The sequence below is a fragment of the Aquila chrysaetos genome, chromosome 6 (assembly GCF_900496995.4).
Source record: "Aquila chrysaetos chrysaetos chromosome 6, bAquChr1.4, whole genome shotgun sequence".
NCBI lineage: Eukaryota > Metazoa > Chordata > Aves > Accipitriformes > Accipitridae > Aquila > Aquila chrysaetos.
Window position 1 is genome coordinate 1121816 of NC_044009.1, and position 12681 is coordinate 1134496.

At 47.7% G+C, this 12681-nt stretch overlaps 1 protein-coding gene across 5 annotated transcripts in view; it reads left to right on the plus strand.

The window, feature by feature from the left end:
* The window catches only part of MEGF6 (multiple EGF like domains 6), a 125577-nt gene that overhangs the window by 19369 nt on the left and 93527 nt on the right, over positions 1-12681 (plus strand). For all 5 annotated transcript variants that reach the window (XM_030017715.2, XM_041124288.1, XM_041124290.1 and 2 more), the window contains exon 4: positions 735-839. In XM_030017715.2, coding sequence (XP_029873575.1) covers positions 735-839 — 105 coding nt within the window. The remainder of the gene's footprint in view (positions 1-734; positions 840-12681) is intronic.

Below are 12681 nucleotides of genomic sequence, written 5' to 3' on the forward strand. Positions count from 1 at the left end.
ATTGGCTGCATTTCATGAGTTACGAGAAATGTACGTTTCACTTGAAAAACATACCCTTGTTTGTGGTTTTACGTAGATGATTTGAAAAGGTGAATTTCAGAAGCCTAATTGAGCATTTGCTGTCTCTGTGTACATTTTACACTTCACTTGGTGAGAACAGAGAAATGTGGCTGCTCAGGCTTACTTACAGTTTAGCTCTATTTCATCCTCTCGTCCATTCAGAAGGTGACGCCACATTTGGGTAGCCAGCTCACCCGGGAAGCTCAGCGCAGAGGTGGAAAGCAGCTTCTAGTGGTTTGTTCCTGAGAGGTGCCTCCAATTGCAAAATAACTAACTTACCCTTGTTGCCACGAGGTCTGATATGATTCTGCACGAGTAATTTTCCACCTATTTTACCACTTATGGGCTGGAAAAGCATCATTTCATCAACAACCCTGCAGCTCAGCTGCCATTTTCCCGTGAATTCTCACTTAGCCGCACTTTAAGACAAGCCCTTAGACATTGCCTAAGGTACTTCACTTCCTGGCCTAAATTTTGAGAGACTTTGTGTACTGTTTGAGTATCGCGTTGCCAACCAAAAAAGAGTCACCTTTCAAAAATGGTTCAACAATATTTTTATAACTATTCACGTTTGCTACAGGGCTGTGGGAACTTAATCGGTGAACGGGTATTTATTAGTGCGTGTACGCTTCTGATCATGATCTCAGGAATTGTCCTCTCCTGCCTCCTTGCAGCTGTCTGCAGTTACGGGGTTTGTTTCAATGGTGGAAACTGCATCGAGGGATCTTCGCAGCGCTGTCACTGCTCCTCTGGTTTCCAAGGACCTCGCTGTCAGTACGGTAAGCAGGCTTTTCAAATTCTTCCTTTAATTTTGAGTCGGAAGTGGAGAGGATAAAGAGCGAGGGATGCCCCAATATTTTTTTTTATCCTAGCCCCTGTTTTATCTGCAAAACTCCAATAATCTGCTCTCTACTTTTTTTGGCCACTGTTTGTAATGCTTGGGGAACTTGGACGTTGGGAAAGGAAATGCTTATCGTGGCTTGCTGTGAAACACAGCTCCGTACTGTACAATAGCCTTTATTCCTGGCTGCCATCAGCAGAGGGATTTGCTGGAATCGGAGAAGGAAGCTGATTAAAGTTGGGTCAAACAAAGAAACCCTGGGGTCATGGCCTGTGGAGTGAAGCTCCGCCTGGGGGAGCGTGGCAATGGGCTGCCACATCAGAAAGGAAAATAGTTAAGCTCTGACTAGCTGGATCAGTCGTATCTTTGGCTCGGCTTTATTTTGGGGCTGCTAAGCTTTATTTAATTAACCTTCGTGCAATATACAAATTCCCTCTTGAAGGTTATTGAGTTTCCCGTGTTTGGTAATTCAGAGATGTTCTGATTTGGTAACATGATAGTCTATGGCAAGCAACTGCTAAAAGCTGGAATAGTTCTCCATGCCTCATATTTGGTAAGAGAAAATGTGCCTCGTACTGTTGTAGAGAGAAATGGCTGTCCCTTTCTTCCCTCTAACTGCTGAGTCTGCAAGGTACAGGGCAGTAACGATTACTCAAACTGTCTTTAGACAATACTGATTTGTAACAGCAAATTAAATAATAAGACTTTTTTTTTTTTTTTTAACCATCTGTAAGTGTATACCTCTTCCTTCAAAGACATGTCGTTCCTTGCTCTCTCCGAAAAGGAGGTGGGTGTATGGAGGTAGGGGAGCTGACGTTAGAATAGTCCTCGGCAGGAGCTGGTCTCTTCCCACCAAAAGGGCTGTTGACTTTAGGCTCTATTTGTTCCTTGCTCTTTCTTTAATATGTATTGATAACTGGAGTTAGAGCTGTGTCTGTTACAGTCGGAGGCTTTCCTTGCACTTGGCCGGGACAGTGCCTCGTGTGTGACAGTTAGGAGTCCCCTGCCCCGTGTTCCAGTGGTCCACAAGTTCTCAGTTAGGCAATGAAGCGATTTCCTTGGTGAGAAGAATTAAAAAGAAGCGCCCGGAGCCCAGGTGTACAGATCGTGAGCCTGGCTGCTGCTCTCTCGCTGCAGGGCATCCAAACCTGAGCTACTTGCAGAAACGCCGGCTCCGTTTGGCAACAGCCGGCCCCTCGGCCAGGCTGGTGTGATTTCAGTGCAGCCTGGGCATTGTCAAGCACCGAGTTGGCACGGACCTCTCTGACACGAGGCAAAAACCCCTCCTGGAGCGTGTCTGAGACACGTCTGTCAGGGCGGTGGGTCTGCCGCATCTCCGCTCCAGCCTCCTGCTACCAGCAAGCTTTCATCTCTGGGCACAGCGAGGTGGGACATCTCTCCCGGGCTGGTTGTCCTTTTCTCCACGGCATTTGCAACCGTGTCATCCGTAGTTAACACCACCCGCTAGAAATACAGGGTGCTCTGTCCCGTGTTAAAAACGGACTGGTGTTGGGGGACGGCGTGACTTTCTGCTTCTCTTAAGCAACCACGATGCGAGCAGTTTACAGCCCGCCGTGGGCACTGCCGTGCCCTGCCCAGATGCAGGAGGGTGCGAGTTTCCCCGGGCTGAGCTTCGCGCTGCCGGAGTCGGGTCTGGCACTGCAGAGCCTTGCCTGGCCCCGGCTGGCACCGCGGGGCTGGCACCGCTCCTGCCTCCCCGCTGCTGCCGCGGGAAGCAGGGCGATGCCCAGAAAACGAAGCAATCCGGCTTTAATCCGCCGGTTGCTCAAAGCTCTGTGGCTGTTTTAATGCTAACGGGTTACATCCTACATTTTAAGTAAGGTGGAGAGGATGCTGCTTAGTATAAGTACAATTTGCAGCTTGTTTTGCTTTTTTGCTTTAGGTTTCTACAATAGTCACGCTGCAGACCCAATAGTAACGTGAGTCCAAATTGTTTATCCCCCCAGTGACGCTCTCCTAACTGCGGTGTAAACACGTTACTTAGAATACTGCTTCCCTCTCATCCTTTGATCCCCGAAGGATTGGAGCATGGCTAGCTCTTGGAGGTGTACATGATCCCGCACTGCTGCATAGGTTCACGTTTGCACATGTTATGGGGTTTTCTAGGAAATAAGGAGTCCTTAAATTGTCCCTGCAATTTTTTCGTCATAGCTTCTCTCGTACAAATTAATAAAATAAACATCGGGTGTTTTCCTGTACAGAACCTAAAAGGTAAGAAACATTTTTACATTTGGAAATGTTTAGCAATTCCCACAATTACAATAGGTTGCAGTTTTGAAGGTAAAGCACACGTTTCTGAGACCCCCCCCCAAGTATTTTTTTGAAAGGGAAATGACTGGCTTATTTTGGAGGAGAAGAAAATACATCTGTAGTGGCACTGACGCTACCCGCCTCGGTAATGAGGGACCCGAAGTTGGTGCTTTGGGTCTTCAGAGGTCAGCCCGTGGATTAGCTTTTATTTTTCTGCCCTGCCAAGCTTTCTGCAGGACCGGCAAAGGAGGGCAACAGCACGGTGGTGTGCGAGCCCTCGGTGTGGTGTGCCGCCTTCGCACGCCGCCCCGGGGCTGCTCAGAGAGGGGAGAAAGGCGGGGGGCAAATGGGGCAGGAGGGGAATGCTGCGACCACTGCTGTGGGTCACAGCTCACTCCCCCCCCCGCATTAACAGGTCCTTGGTGCAAGAAGCCTTTCCCCTTTTCTGGGGAAAAGGATGCTCTGATCAGATAAGAGGTGGCTGTCAGTCAGAAAAATTAGAAAATGATAGTCCCTGGTTAAAAATCAGGTGTGGGGGAGCCTCCGATAGTTGCAGTTTGGGCGATCATGTAAAGTATGACAGTGTTTGTGCCTTTTGGAAGGGATAAATAGAGTTACAAAAAAAAAAAAAAATTCCAGGATTTTTCTGCCAATTAACAAAGTGTGAGTTGGCTACGCCGTGGTTTTCACTTGTATTTCTAAGCAATTCTGGCTTTATTTTAATTCTTTTACATTCTAAATCAGTTGGCTGTTGAACTGTTCTCTCAGGCTAGTTTGCCTTTACGCTGATGTTTTGGTACATGCCTCTATTTGGAACCTAGAAGCAAAAAACCAAACTGTAAACCTAGATTAAAAAAATAGTAAGGAAGAGCTTTTGAAACGTACTGATTTTCTGACCTTTATTTTGAACCTTTAAAATGTCTTTCCTCAAAATACTTTTTAAGTGGCAGCTCAGAGAAGCTCCTTTTCTGATTCGCTCATCTCTAATATGCCTGTCAAATTCTAAATAACTGTCTGAAATCCTGCATACCTGTGGTCAGATCCTTACCTTCCGTATTTTGGCAGAGCAGTGGGGATGGGCTGCATTACAGCAAATGAGGGATGGCCAAGGGTACGCAAATTATGGCTCTGCTACCTGAACTTAAAGGAAGAAACCAAGCTGAACTCTTTATTTTGGAGCAAGCTAATTACAAGCAACAGGGGAGACTGTGAAATAGAGTGGATAAATCATTCTCCACGCTGCTTACCCTCAGTTTATAAAGTGTTAATTGTTCTATTGCCTTCTCCAACGGCAAAGCCCGGCTGAACTGGGAGCATTCCTTTGCATTCGCAACCTCAAATTATTTTCATTCCCGAGTGATTTATGTTTGGCGCTCAGGGCAAAAGTCACCCCCTGACATCCCCTTCTGCTGGGACAACGCTTCGCTCTTTCCGAGGCCCGTCGTTTGTAAACATTGCAAAGGCACCCCTCCTGCTTCCTTCAGCAAATCCACCCGGACGGGACTACCTGGTCACTTAGAGGGCTGGAATGACGAGATGGCCCTTTGACAGCTTAGCCCCAGGTGGGATGTGCTGCCTGGCTCAGGAATTCCACTGCTTCCCCTGGCTCCTGCTAAGTGGTGGAAAACGTAACGCGATCAATACCAGTTCGTATCCTCAGTGAATTTTTTGGACAGGGCGCATGGTGGACGTGGGAGGCGCCAGCACGTTGGCAGGAAGAGTGGTTTATCTTCTTGGGGCACTGCTCCGTAAGCCTCGGCCACTCCTGAAGACAAACCCCAAGCCCACCAACGTAGACTCTGCAAATGATGGAGCATTTTCATCACCTGCAGACAAAGGAAACATAGATATAATAGCCTGGGGATAGTGTTCGTTTTGCAAGACAAGTTACTTTGCAAGCATCTTTCTAGCTTTCCTAGCTTTTGAGCGTCTTGTTAACCTTGTTACCATCCTGCTTTTAGACACGTTGCTCCTGAAAAGCTCAGGAGGACCAATGAAAACGCTGTATTAGCCCTGGCTTGCAGAAAATGGACTTTTTTTGTCTGTTTCTTGATGCTTTCAATTATTTATAGCATTTTCCAAAAGCCACGGTCCTTGCCACAGAGAATGTGCTGACTGAGGATGTGGGAAGATCCCAGCCACAGACTCATCCTTCCCTTCATCTTAATTTCTTATTGACTACTGTAAACGATTTTTCTTGGTAAATACTTCTTTTGACAAATTTCTGGGGGAAACCTAGTTGTCTGGTTTCTCACCTTCTCTTTTGCCATTAAAAATACTCTGGGTGGTTAACTTCTGTGCTGGTCAGTCAACATTTGTGCTGGATTTTAATGATAGGATGGGAGGCTGGAGGCTGCTTCAGAGAAGACAGCTTTGGGGAAAGATGCGTCATGGTTAATCAGTGAATCATTTTTTCTCGTCTGTCACCTATAAAAGAAGCTATCCTGGTATTGGAGATGATGATACCTTCTTGAGAAATAGTTCCTCAAAATGGAGCTGTGTAGCATTTGACTGGGATGAACCTGAATGCGCTTCGGAGGGCTTCTGACGAGGCTATTCAATGAAAACAATGGGAAAAAACCCAGAGGGAATGAAGTTGCTCCACAGCGATATTCCGTGGTGTCATGTCTGCGTCCGACCTTAATGGTATCACTTTTCTTTTCTGGAAAGAAATACAGACGTGTTTGTTTTAAAGGCAGGACATTCTCTGTCCTGGCCAGACTCTTATCATACCTTTCAGCATGGGATATTTTTACTGGCCAGCCTGGAGCAGCAGCAATCCTGTGTTTACCCTGGCTGGAAAACAGGCAGTACCCAATCAGTCTGGCTTCCAGGGGTGAGATGCTGTCCTTCCTGGTCTCCTGAGCTGTTGAAAGTGATAATGTTCGAGCACTCTCCGGCTGTATTAAATAGCCTCACTTTGAAGGCAGACCTCTCAATAGGGCTGCGCAAGCTCTTTCGGGAAGGTCTGCTGTACATCTTGTTTACCTGTCTGGATTTCAACACCTTTTCTGTTGCCTCTTGCATCTCGGTGGCTTTTTGATCCTGTGAAGTGCTGTCAGTGTAGAGGTTTATCTTCTTTCCCCACCGCTGCAACGTGGCGTTGCCTACCTGCCGTAAGCGGGGCTTTGCTATGCAGCAAACCAGAGGAAGAGCCTGAGCCGAACAATATTACAGTGACTGCAGAGACTGCTTCTGAGCTGAGGAAGCAGCTGTGTTGTCCCGAACTCCTTCGTTATCTTCCCTGTCTGGTAGATGAAAGGGTTGTAAATGGAGTGTTTGAGGTTTGGTTTGGGCTGAGGCTCTCTTTAGGAGCTCCCTTCTTTGAGCTTGGACGTAAATGACCTTCATGTACGGGGCTCATTGCTGGGAGGGAGGGGGTGTTGGAGAACCTGGGCTCTGCTCCAAGCCTGCCCTGTCTTTCCAGGGATCCTCGGACCACCCGACACTCCGGGGTCCGGTTTTGGCGAACTTGGCGTACCCGAGTGAACGCGGCGGAGCGGCTCCCCGCATGGCTCCGGCAGCACCGGGGGGGTCACGCGTTCGTGGCAGGGACCGTCCGGCCGCGAGACGGGGAGCATGAAGGCTGTTGTTATTTGCATCTCAAACTGTAAATCGGCTGCTGGGCTTCAACGTCTGCTTACTGAAAACTTCATGGCAGAGTGGATCGTTTCAGCAACACTCAGGCTTTGGGGGCTCTTGTGTGGGCACTTTGCTGCGCTGGAGGGATGGGACCCTTCCTAATTAGCCCGGCTGCATTTTGAAAGATCGGCCAGACCAAATCTTCTTTAGCTTTACACAAAGGAGAGGTCAACTGTAAGCAAGCAGGGCCGGTGATTAGCGTCTGCTTTTGCAAGGCCAGCTGAAATGGCTTTGTCGCAGCTTCAGGAGACCATTATTGTGTCTCTCTTTTATAGCACTGCCCTCATTTACACAAGCATTTGACATGCCCTCAGTGTTGTTTGATTGACTAATGACCCTATTTCTGCTAATCTCTTCGAGCTGTTCAGTTGGAAGCCTTTGGGGTGTGTTAGGGCATGGGCTGCTTGGGCGGAGGGCTGAGAGAGAGGGGTTTGCTGCAGCCTCTCCAGGCTGGAGGTGATTTTCAAAGAGGAACACAGGACTGCAAAGCACTCGAAGGCGTTGAAGTCAGAACGGGAACGGTTTTGTCTTTGGAAGCAAAGGAAAGCACCTTGTAGACTCTTCTTGGATCCAGGAGCCAGATGCTTCTTTCCGCGATGGAAAGACACCGCCAGCGAGTGTGCACGTGCGATGACGCTTGTTTGGACTCGGGTGACTTCCCTGTCCAAGGGGACCCCAGTGCCAATTTCAGAATGACAGTAGCGAGATATTGTGTTCGATGTTTCACGGGTTTACAGTTCACGAGGCCGATTTAAAATCCGTCTGCGGGATTAAATAGCAGCAATTGTTCTTCAGCTGTCAGTTTATTGGAGAGAATCCACTGTTAATAATACCAGGGCTAAATTAAGCACAGCACTTCTCCTCCAGCAGCCAAGAAGTCCGAATACTTTTATTTGCAAACAGCCTCCTGATTCAAAGGTTTTAGCCTTCTGCTGGGGAGGGGAGAAGAGCCTGAGCCCAGAGGAGATTTCTGCCAGTGCGCAGCATTGCCGTGCAGCTCTGCCGGCCGGGATTTTCTCTCTTCTTGGCTCAGGAAGGCAGCGGAACAAGGGTGGCTTGTGCAGAGCTCTGCTTCGTCCTGGGCTATCTGCTTGTCCATCAGCTAAACGTTAGGTATTTAATAGCTGGCAAACAGGTAGCGCTGAACTCTTTGAAAAAGTTAGTGAGAGGAAACAAGCCAAGGCTATGCGGGGGCTTATTCAGTTGAAAAAAAACAAAAATCTTTTGTGAAGTGAGTTTTGAAGAAATGAGAAAATGTGCCGAAGCTGGGGGAACAGCTGGGGTTGTACCTGCAAAACAAGTTTCCTCGTGCTTCTATCTGTGTTGGGTCTTCTGGGGTCCGGCATCCTTCACTGAGATGCACAGCGTGGTGTTCATCGCGAGCTTCCTGGCACGGCCTCAATTTTCCAAATCTGGATCTAAATGCAGGGCAATTACTCTATGAATAACTTCATAGTTCATATGATTTGTGTTTCTAAAGGTTAACTGGAGTACGGCAAACAGCCTTTTGGATGTACGCTTTCACATTTAAAGTTGTCCAGCTTTGTCCAGCTTTGTCCAGCTCAGTCGATGAGTGATGTAGCATGCGCATAGGCAAAAATATTACGGACACATTTGTTTAAAGGAATGTGATAGCGGGTGAAAAAGAGACTAAAATCTTAAGGGCTTTAGTGAATTGGAAATATGGCTTTCTGTGTTCTTTTCAAGCTTTCCTTGGGTTAAACTCAAGAATTAAGGATTTCATTATCACTTGAGAGAGATGATTATATTGGGTGAAAGAAAATATATGGCTCAAGTACTTCAGATGAGTTGTAGCCCTCTGCTTAGATTTTAGCCAATAAATGAGAGAGGAATCCCATTGCTGACGTTGCAGCGGTTTGAGATTTTTCATGCAGATCTTTACCACTCCTCGCATTAAGATCTGTCAGTGGTAAGAAAAGCTTGGAGGGAAACTGCTGGTTGTGCCACCTGGAGCAGACCAAATCTACACTTTCTTTTGAGGGATTCATACCTCGGGCCTAGTCATGTAAAGTACTGGGTGCCACCTCCAAAACGATGCATGCTTTCCCCTTAGTGAGGACTGATGCTCCTCAGCACCTCCCGTGATCGCCTCCTTAATTATTACAGTGCCAGTACCACGGGGAAATGTCAGGCCCCGCTCTAATCTCCCTGCAAGGATTTCCGCGAATGTTCGCAGCCAGCTGTGACCAATTAAAAAGGGGGGGTTGCGTTTGCAAAACCTCAGTGACTTGCAAAGTGGAGCTAGGGGTCCGAAGAGCTTTACATTTTTGAGAGCTATGTACTCTAGCCTAAGTATTTTCTTTTCATAAACCGTCTGTTGCAAGTCAGACTGTAAGCACAGAGGTGAGTCGAGAGATATTTATATAGGGGAACAGATTATTTTCCAAGCAATGAAAAATACTGCAGTCTAACAATGGTCCACTGGGATCCCATCGTGTAATTGGTAGCAAGAAGAATTCGATACATGAATGCCAAGTAGACTGAATTAATGCCGAATCCTTGGACCGTTACTGGAGAGGACAAGACCATCCCCCAGGTCAGGTAGCCAAGGTCCATCCCAAGCTTACAATTGCTCACCCAGCTGGTTGGTTTATTGAAACGAGAGGGAACGATAACAAACCATAGCCCGGTCCGCTCTGTGCAGAAGCACCGTTTCTGGAGGCACGTCCGAGATGTGCCTCACCTGTCTCCTGCTGCGGTCCTTAGCGGCTCTCCTTTTTGCGTTTGGCTGGTTTGCATTATGGAAGAGAAATGACCCAGGGCAGCTTAACTCTCAGGACCTGTCATCTTCCGTTGTTTTCTGGGAATCTCACGAAAATTGGCGGTGCGGGGATCCACATTGGCTGTAGGCACAAGGCAACAGGTTCCAGCCAAAATAGGCGGCTTAGTGAGTGAAATGAGGAGTGACGGCCAAAGTGGAAAAGATAAGCATTGCTGCAAACCTTCCTGGAATTTTTAGAATTGATTTATGCTTAAATACATAGTACAGTCTGTAATAAATCATCAGCATGCTATGCTTTCAATCTCTGGGTTTGGAAAGGTTGGTGAAAACGTTTTATTCATTGTGTGCTGCCTTCTCCAAGGCACCTTTTAAAAGCAGTGTTCTCTAGCAGGTGATAACATCTTTTCACCAGCCTCTGAAACTCCTTCCCTCCACCTCAGCCGCAGGTTTTCCTTTGATTTTTGCTTCGTTTGTCATGTTTCAGTCTGTTTCCTCTCCTTTGCTGTATGGTCTCAGTGCTACAGTATAATTTGTGTAATAATTCAAGAAACAAACATATGTTGAGATTCCTGTCATTACAAATACTTTTTTCTTCTGGGAAGCTGCTCAGAGGATTCCCGCTCCAGAGGTTTACTTAATGAGAGTTATGTGAGGAAGGGAGGACACTATCCATATATCCTTGATCCAAGTTCAAGCACTTGTGCATTCCTGTTGTGCAATGCAGTTTTTTCCCTTGGGCTGAAGCTTGCTGTTCTGTGCAGCCCTAACCCAAGCTAAGCTTCTTGATAATGGAGGAGGAGGAAAATCTCCCACTGACAACCCCCGCAAACAAATCAAGGGCGGCACCGGCCAGCAAAGGAGTTTGTTCCAGTCCACTTTTTACTGCTAGGTGTGTTACCAGATTCAAACGGAAAATGGTATCTCTGAAAAGGGGAACCCTCCTTCTTCTGAGACTGTGGTACCAGGTTCAAAGAACAAGCTCAGGGAGTTTGCGCCTCTGCAGCTCTTTTATCCACAGGTTTCCCATGTGCTTAGCTTGTGTTCACTGACTAAAGCTGTGTTACTGTTTTCACTTAATATCGTAACGCATATATACATGTATGCATGTATATGAACGGTAGGACATCATAGTACGTACCTGCTTTATAGTATATGAGTACTGCCTATAGCTAGTATTTAAAAGTAGGTATTGCATTTTAACAGTCCCCTCACTGGAAACATACAAATGATTTGCGGTGCAGTGACCATTTACCCGACCAGGGAATCTTTCTCTTTCTAGCCCTAGCGCAGACCCTTCAGGCACAGCCATTGCCCCACGCCGCGTCGGAAGCGAAGCCCGTGCCCGCTCCTCTCCGAGTTATCGGTGCTCTTACTGGCAGTGGCGGCGTTGGCACCGTGTTCGGGTCCGTAGGGAAGTGGTTGGGGAACAAGCCGTGCCGTGCAGGGGCTGGAGCCGCAGTGGGGTCTTCAGGCCCCGTGGCTGGTTTCCCCCCACCCGGGAGCGGGGCAGGAGGGCTGGCAGCTGGAAGCAGGCGCACGGCGAGCGTTCGCTGGCAGAAGCAGCTCTAGACCGAAAGGAAGGTCCAGGCGAGCCTTGCTATGGTGAGGTGAAATTTCCCTGGTTCCAGTGTGGCTGGTTTCCTCCCAGACATGCTTTACTTTACGGGACTTCAGTTTCTTGTGGTTCGACTTGCGCACACGGACACATGTGCTGTATCTAGCTGTGCAGACGGTTTTTCTTTGCATAATTCAGCGTTCCTGGGGCCTCCGTAACCCCTTTACATTCCCATTGGCTACAGGGACACCTGTTAGACCCTCAGTCTCCATAAGGCAGCCAAAGAACTGTTCTGAAGGCCAACAGGTGTTTCTAGTTTGCCGTACGTGAACGCATATTAACTGTCTGTCTTCCCGCCTCCCCAAGCAAATAAAACCTGCAGTTGAATCTGGAAATCCTCCACTCAACACCAGAGCAGCAGGCGGCCCTGCACGGGGGTGCCAAGAAGTCCAAATGAGCTCCCTTCTCCACGGCGGGCCGTCTAGCACACTCACGGGCTAGACGCCGGGGCTGCTGGCCTTTAGCCGCTTGCTTAAGTAATGCCTTTGTGTTTTCCTTTCCATTTAGTCTGGAACACTAGCTGCAAAGCCTGGCAAGCCACAGCTTTTTGGACACTGTCATACCCATACGTAACACTGTCGGCTTTTGTTTGCCTAAAGCGGCGCAGGTCATCATGCAGGCTGGTCCAGCTCCGTTTGCGTAGAGTCAGTGGCCGTCAGTAGTTTTGCAGGGGCAGCAGGTTTTGATCTTTTTCACCCTACTAAGTCCATCTGCCTTGCTCGGATGCCTTCAGTCCAGGTTTCCAGGCTTCTCCAAGAGGTCTTGTAGGCGGCAGAGACTCAAAACGTGTGTATCATTGATTTGAGGCAGGACTCTGCTGCAGGCGGGCTATGCTAATACAACTGAACGGTGACAGCAAAGAAGTAGAAAAGCCCGTGTTTGCAGATTAAAATAGGGATTCTTTTTCTTTACTGATTTAGGTGGCTCCCTTAAAGACCGGATAGATCATTACCAGAGGTCCAAACCAGCTCTTGGCTCTTCTATCCAGGAGCTGGTTTGAATCATTGATAATGGAAGTCAGTTATGCCGATTCATGGTCCTAATGTGATTGTCAGAGATCAAAGGGCCAAAATAATGCTGTCCCGTGTAATAAATGCAAGCCATCGGTAGGGTGCTGGGTTCCTCTCGCTGGTTTAATGATCTAGTGTGCAGTGGATAAAGGGGACGGGTGGGTCTTAAGCTGTTAAAGAGAATCCAGGGGATATTGTGCCTTTCCTCGGCATACCATTGTGTTTTGTGAGGCGTATTGGATTTCAGTACGGCAGATGCTGAGATAATGGATGCCAGATGTATGTCATTAGAGGATACCTCTTTTTACCAGCTGCAAATTGTCCGTCACTTCCTCTACTGTACATTTTCATCATGAGAAGCTTGAATTCCCACAACTTACTGATATCACAGATGTTATCGGGCTTCTCTTTAACTGATAAGTAATGGTCTTGTGCAGCCCAAACCAATCACAAGTGGAAAAGTCAAATAATGTATTATGATTTGTATTTGTTCAGGACC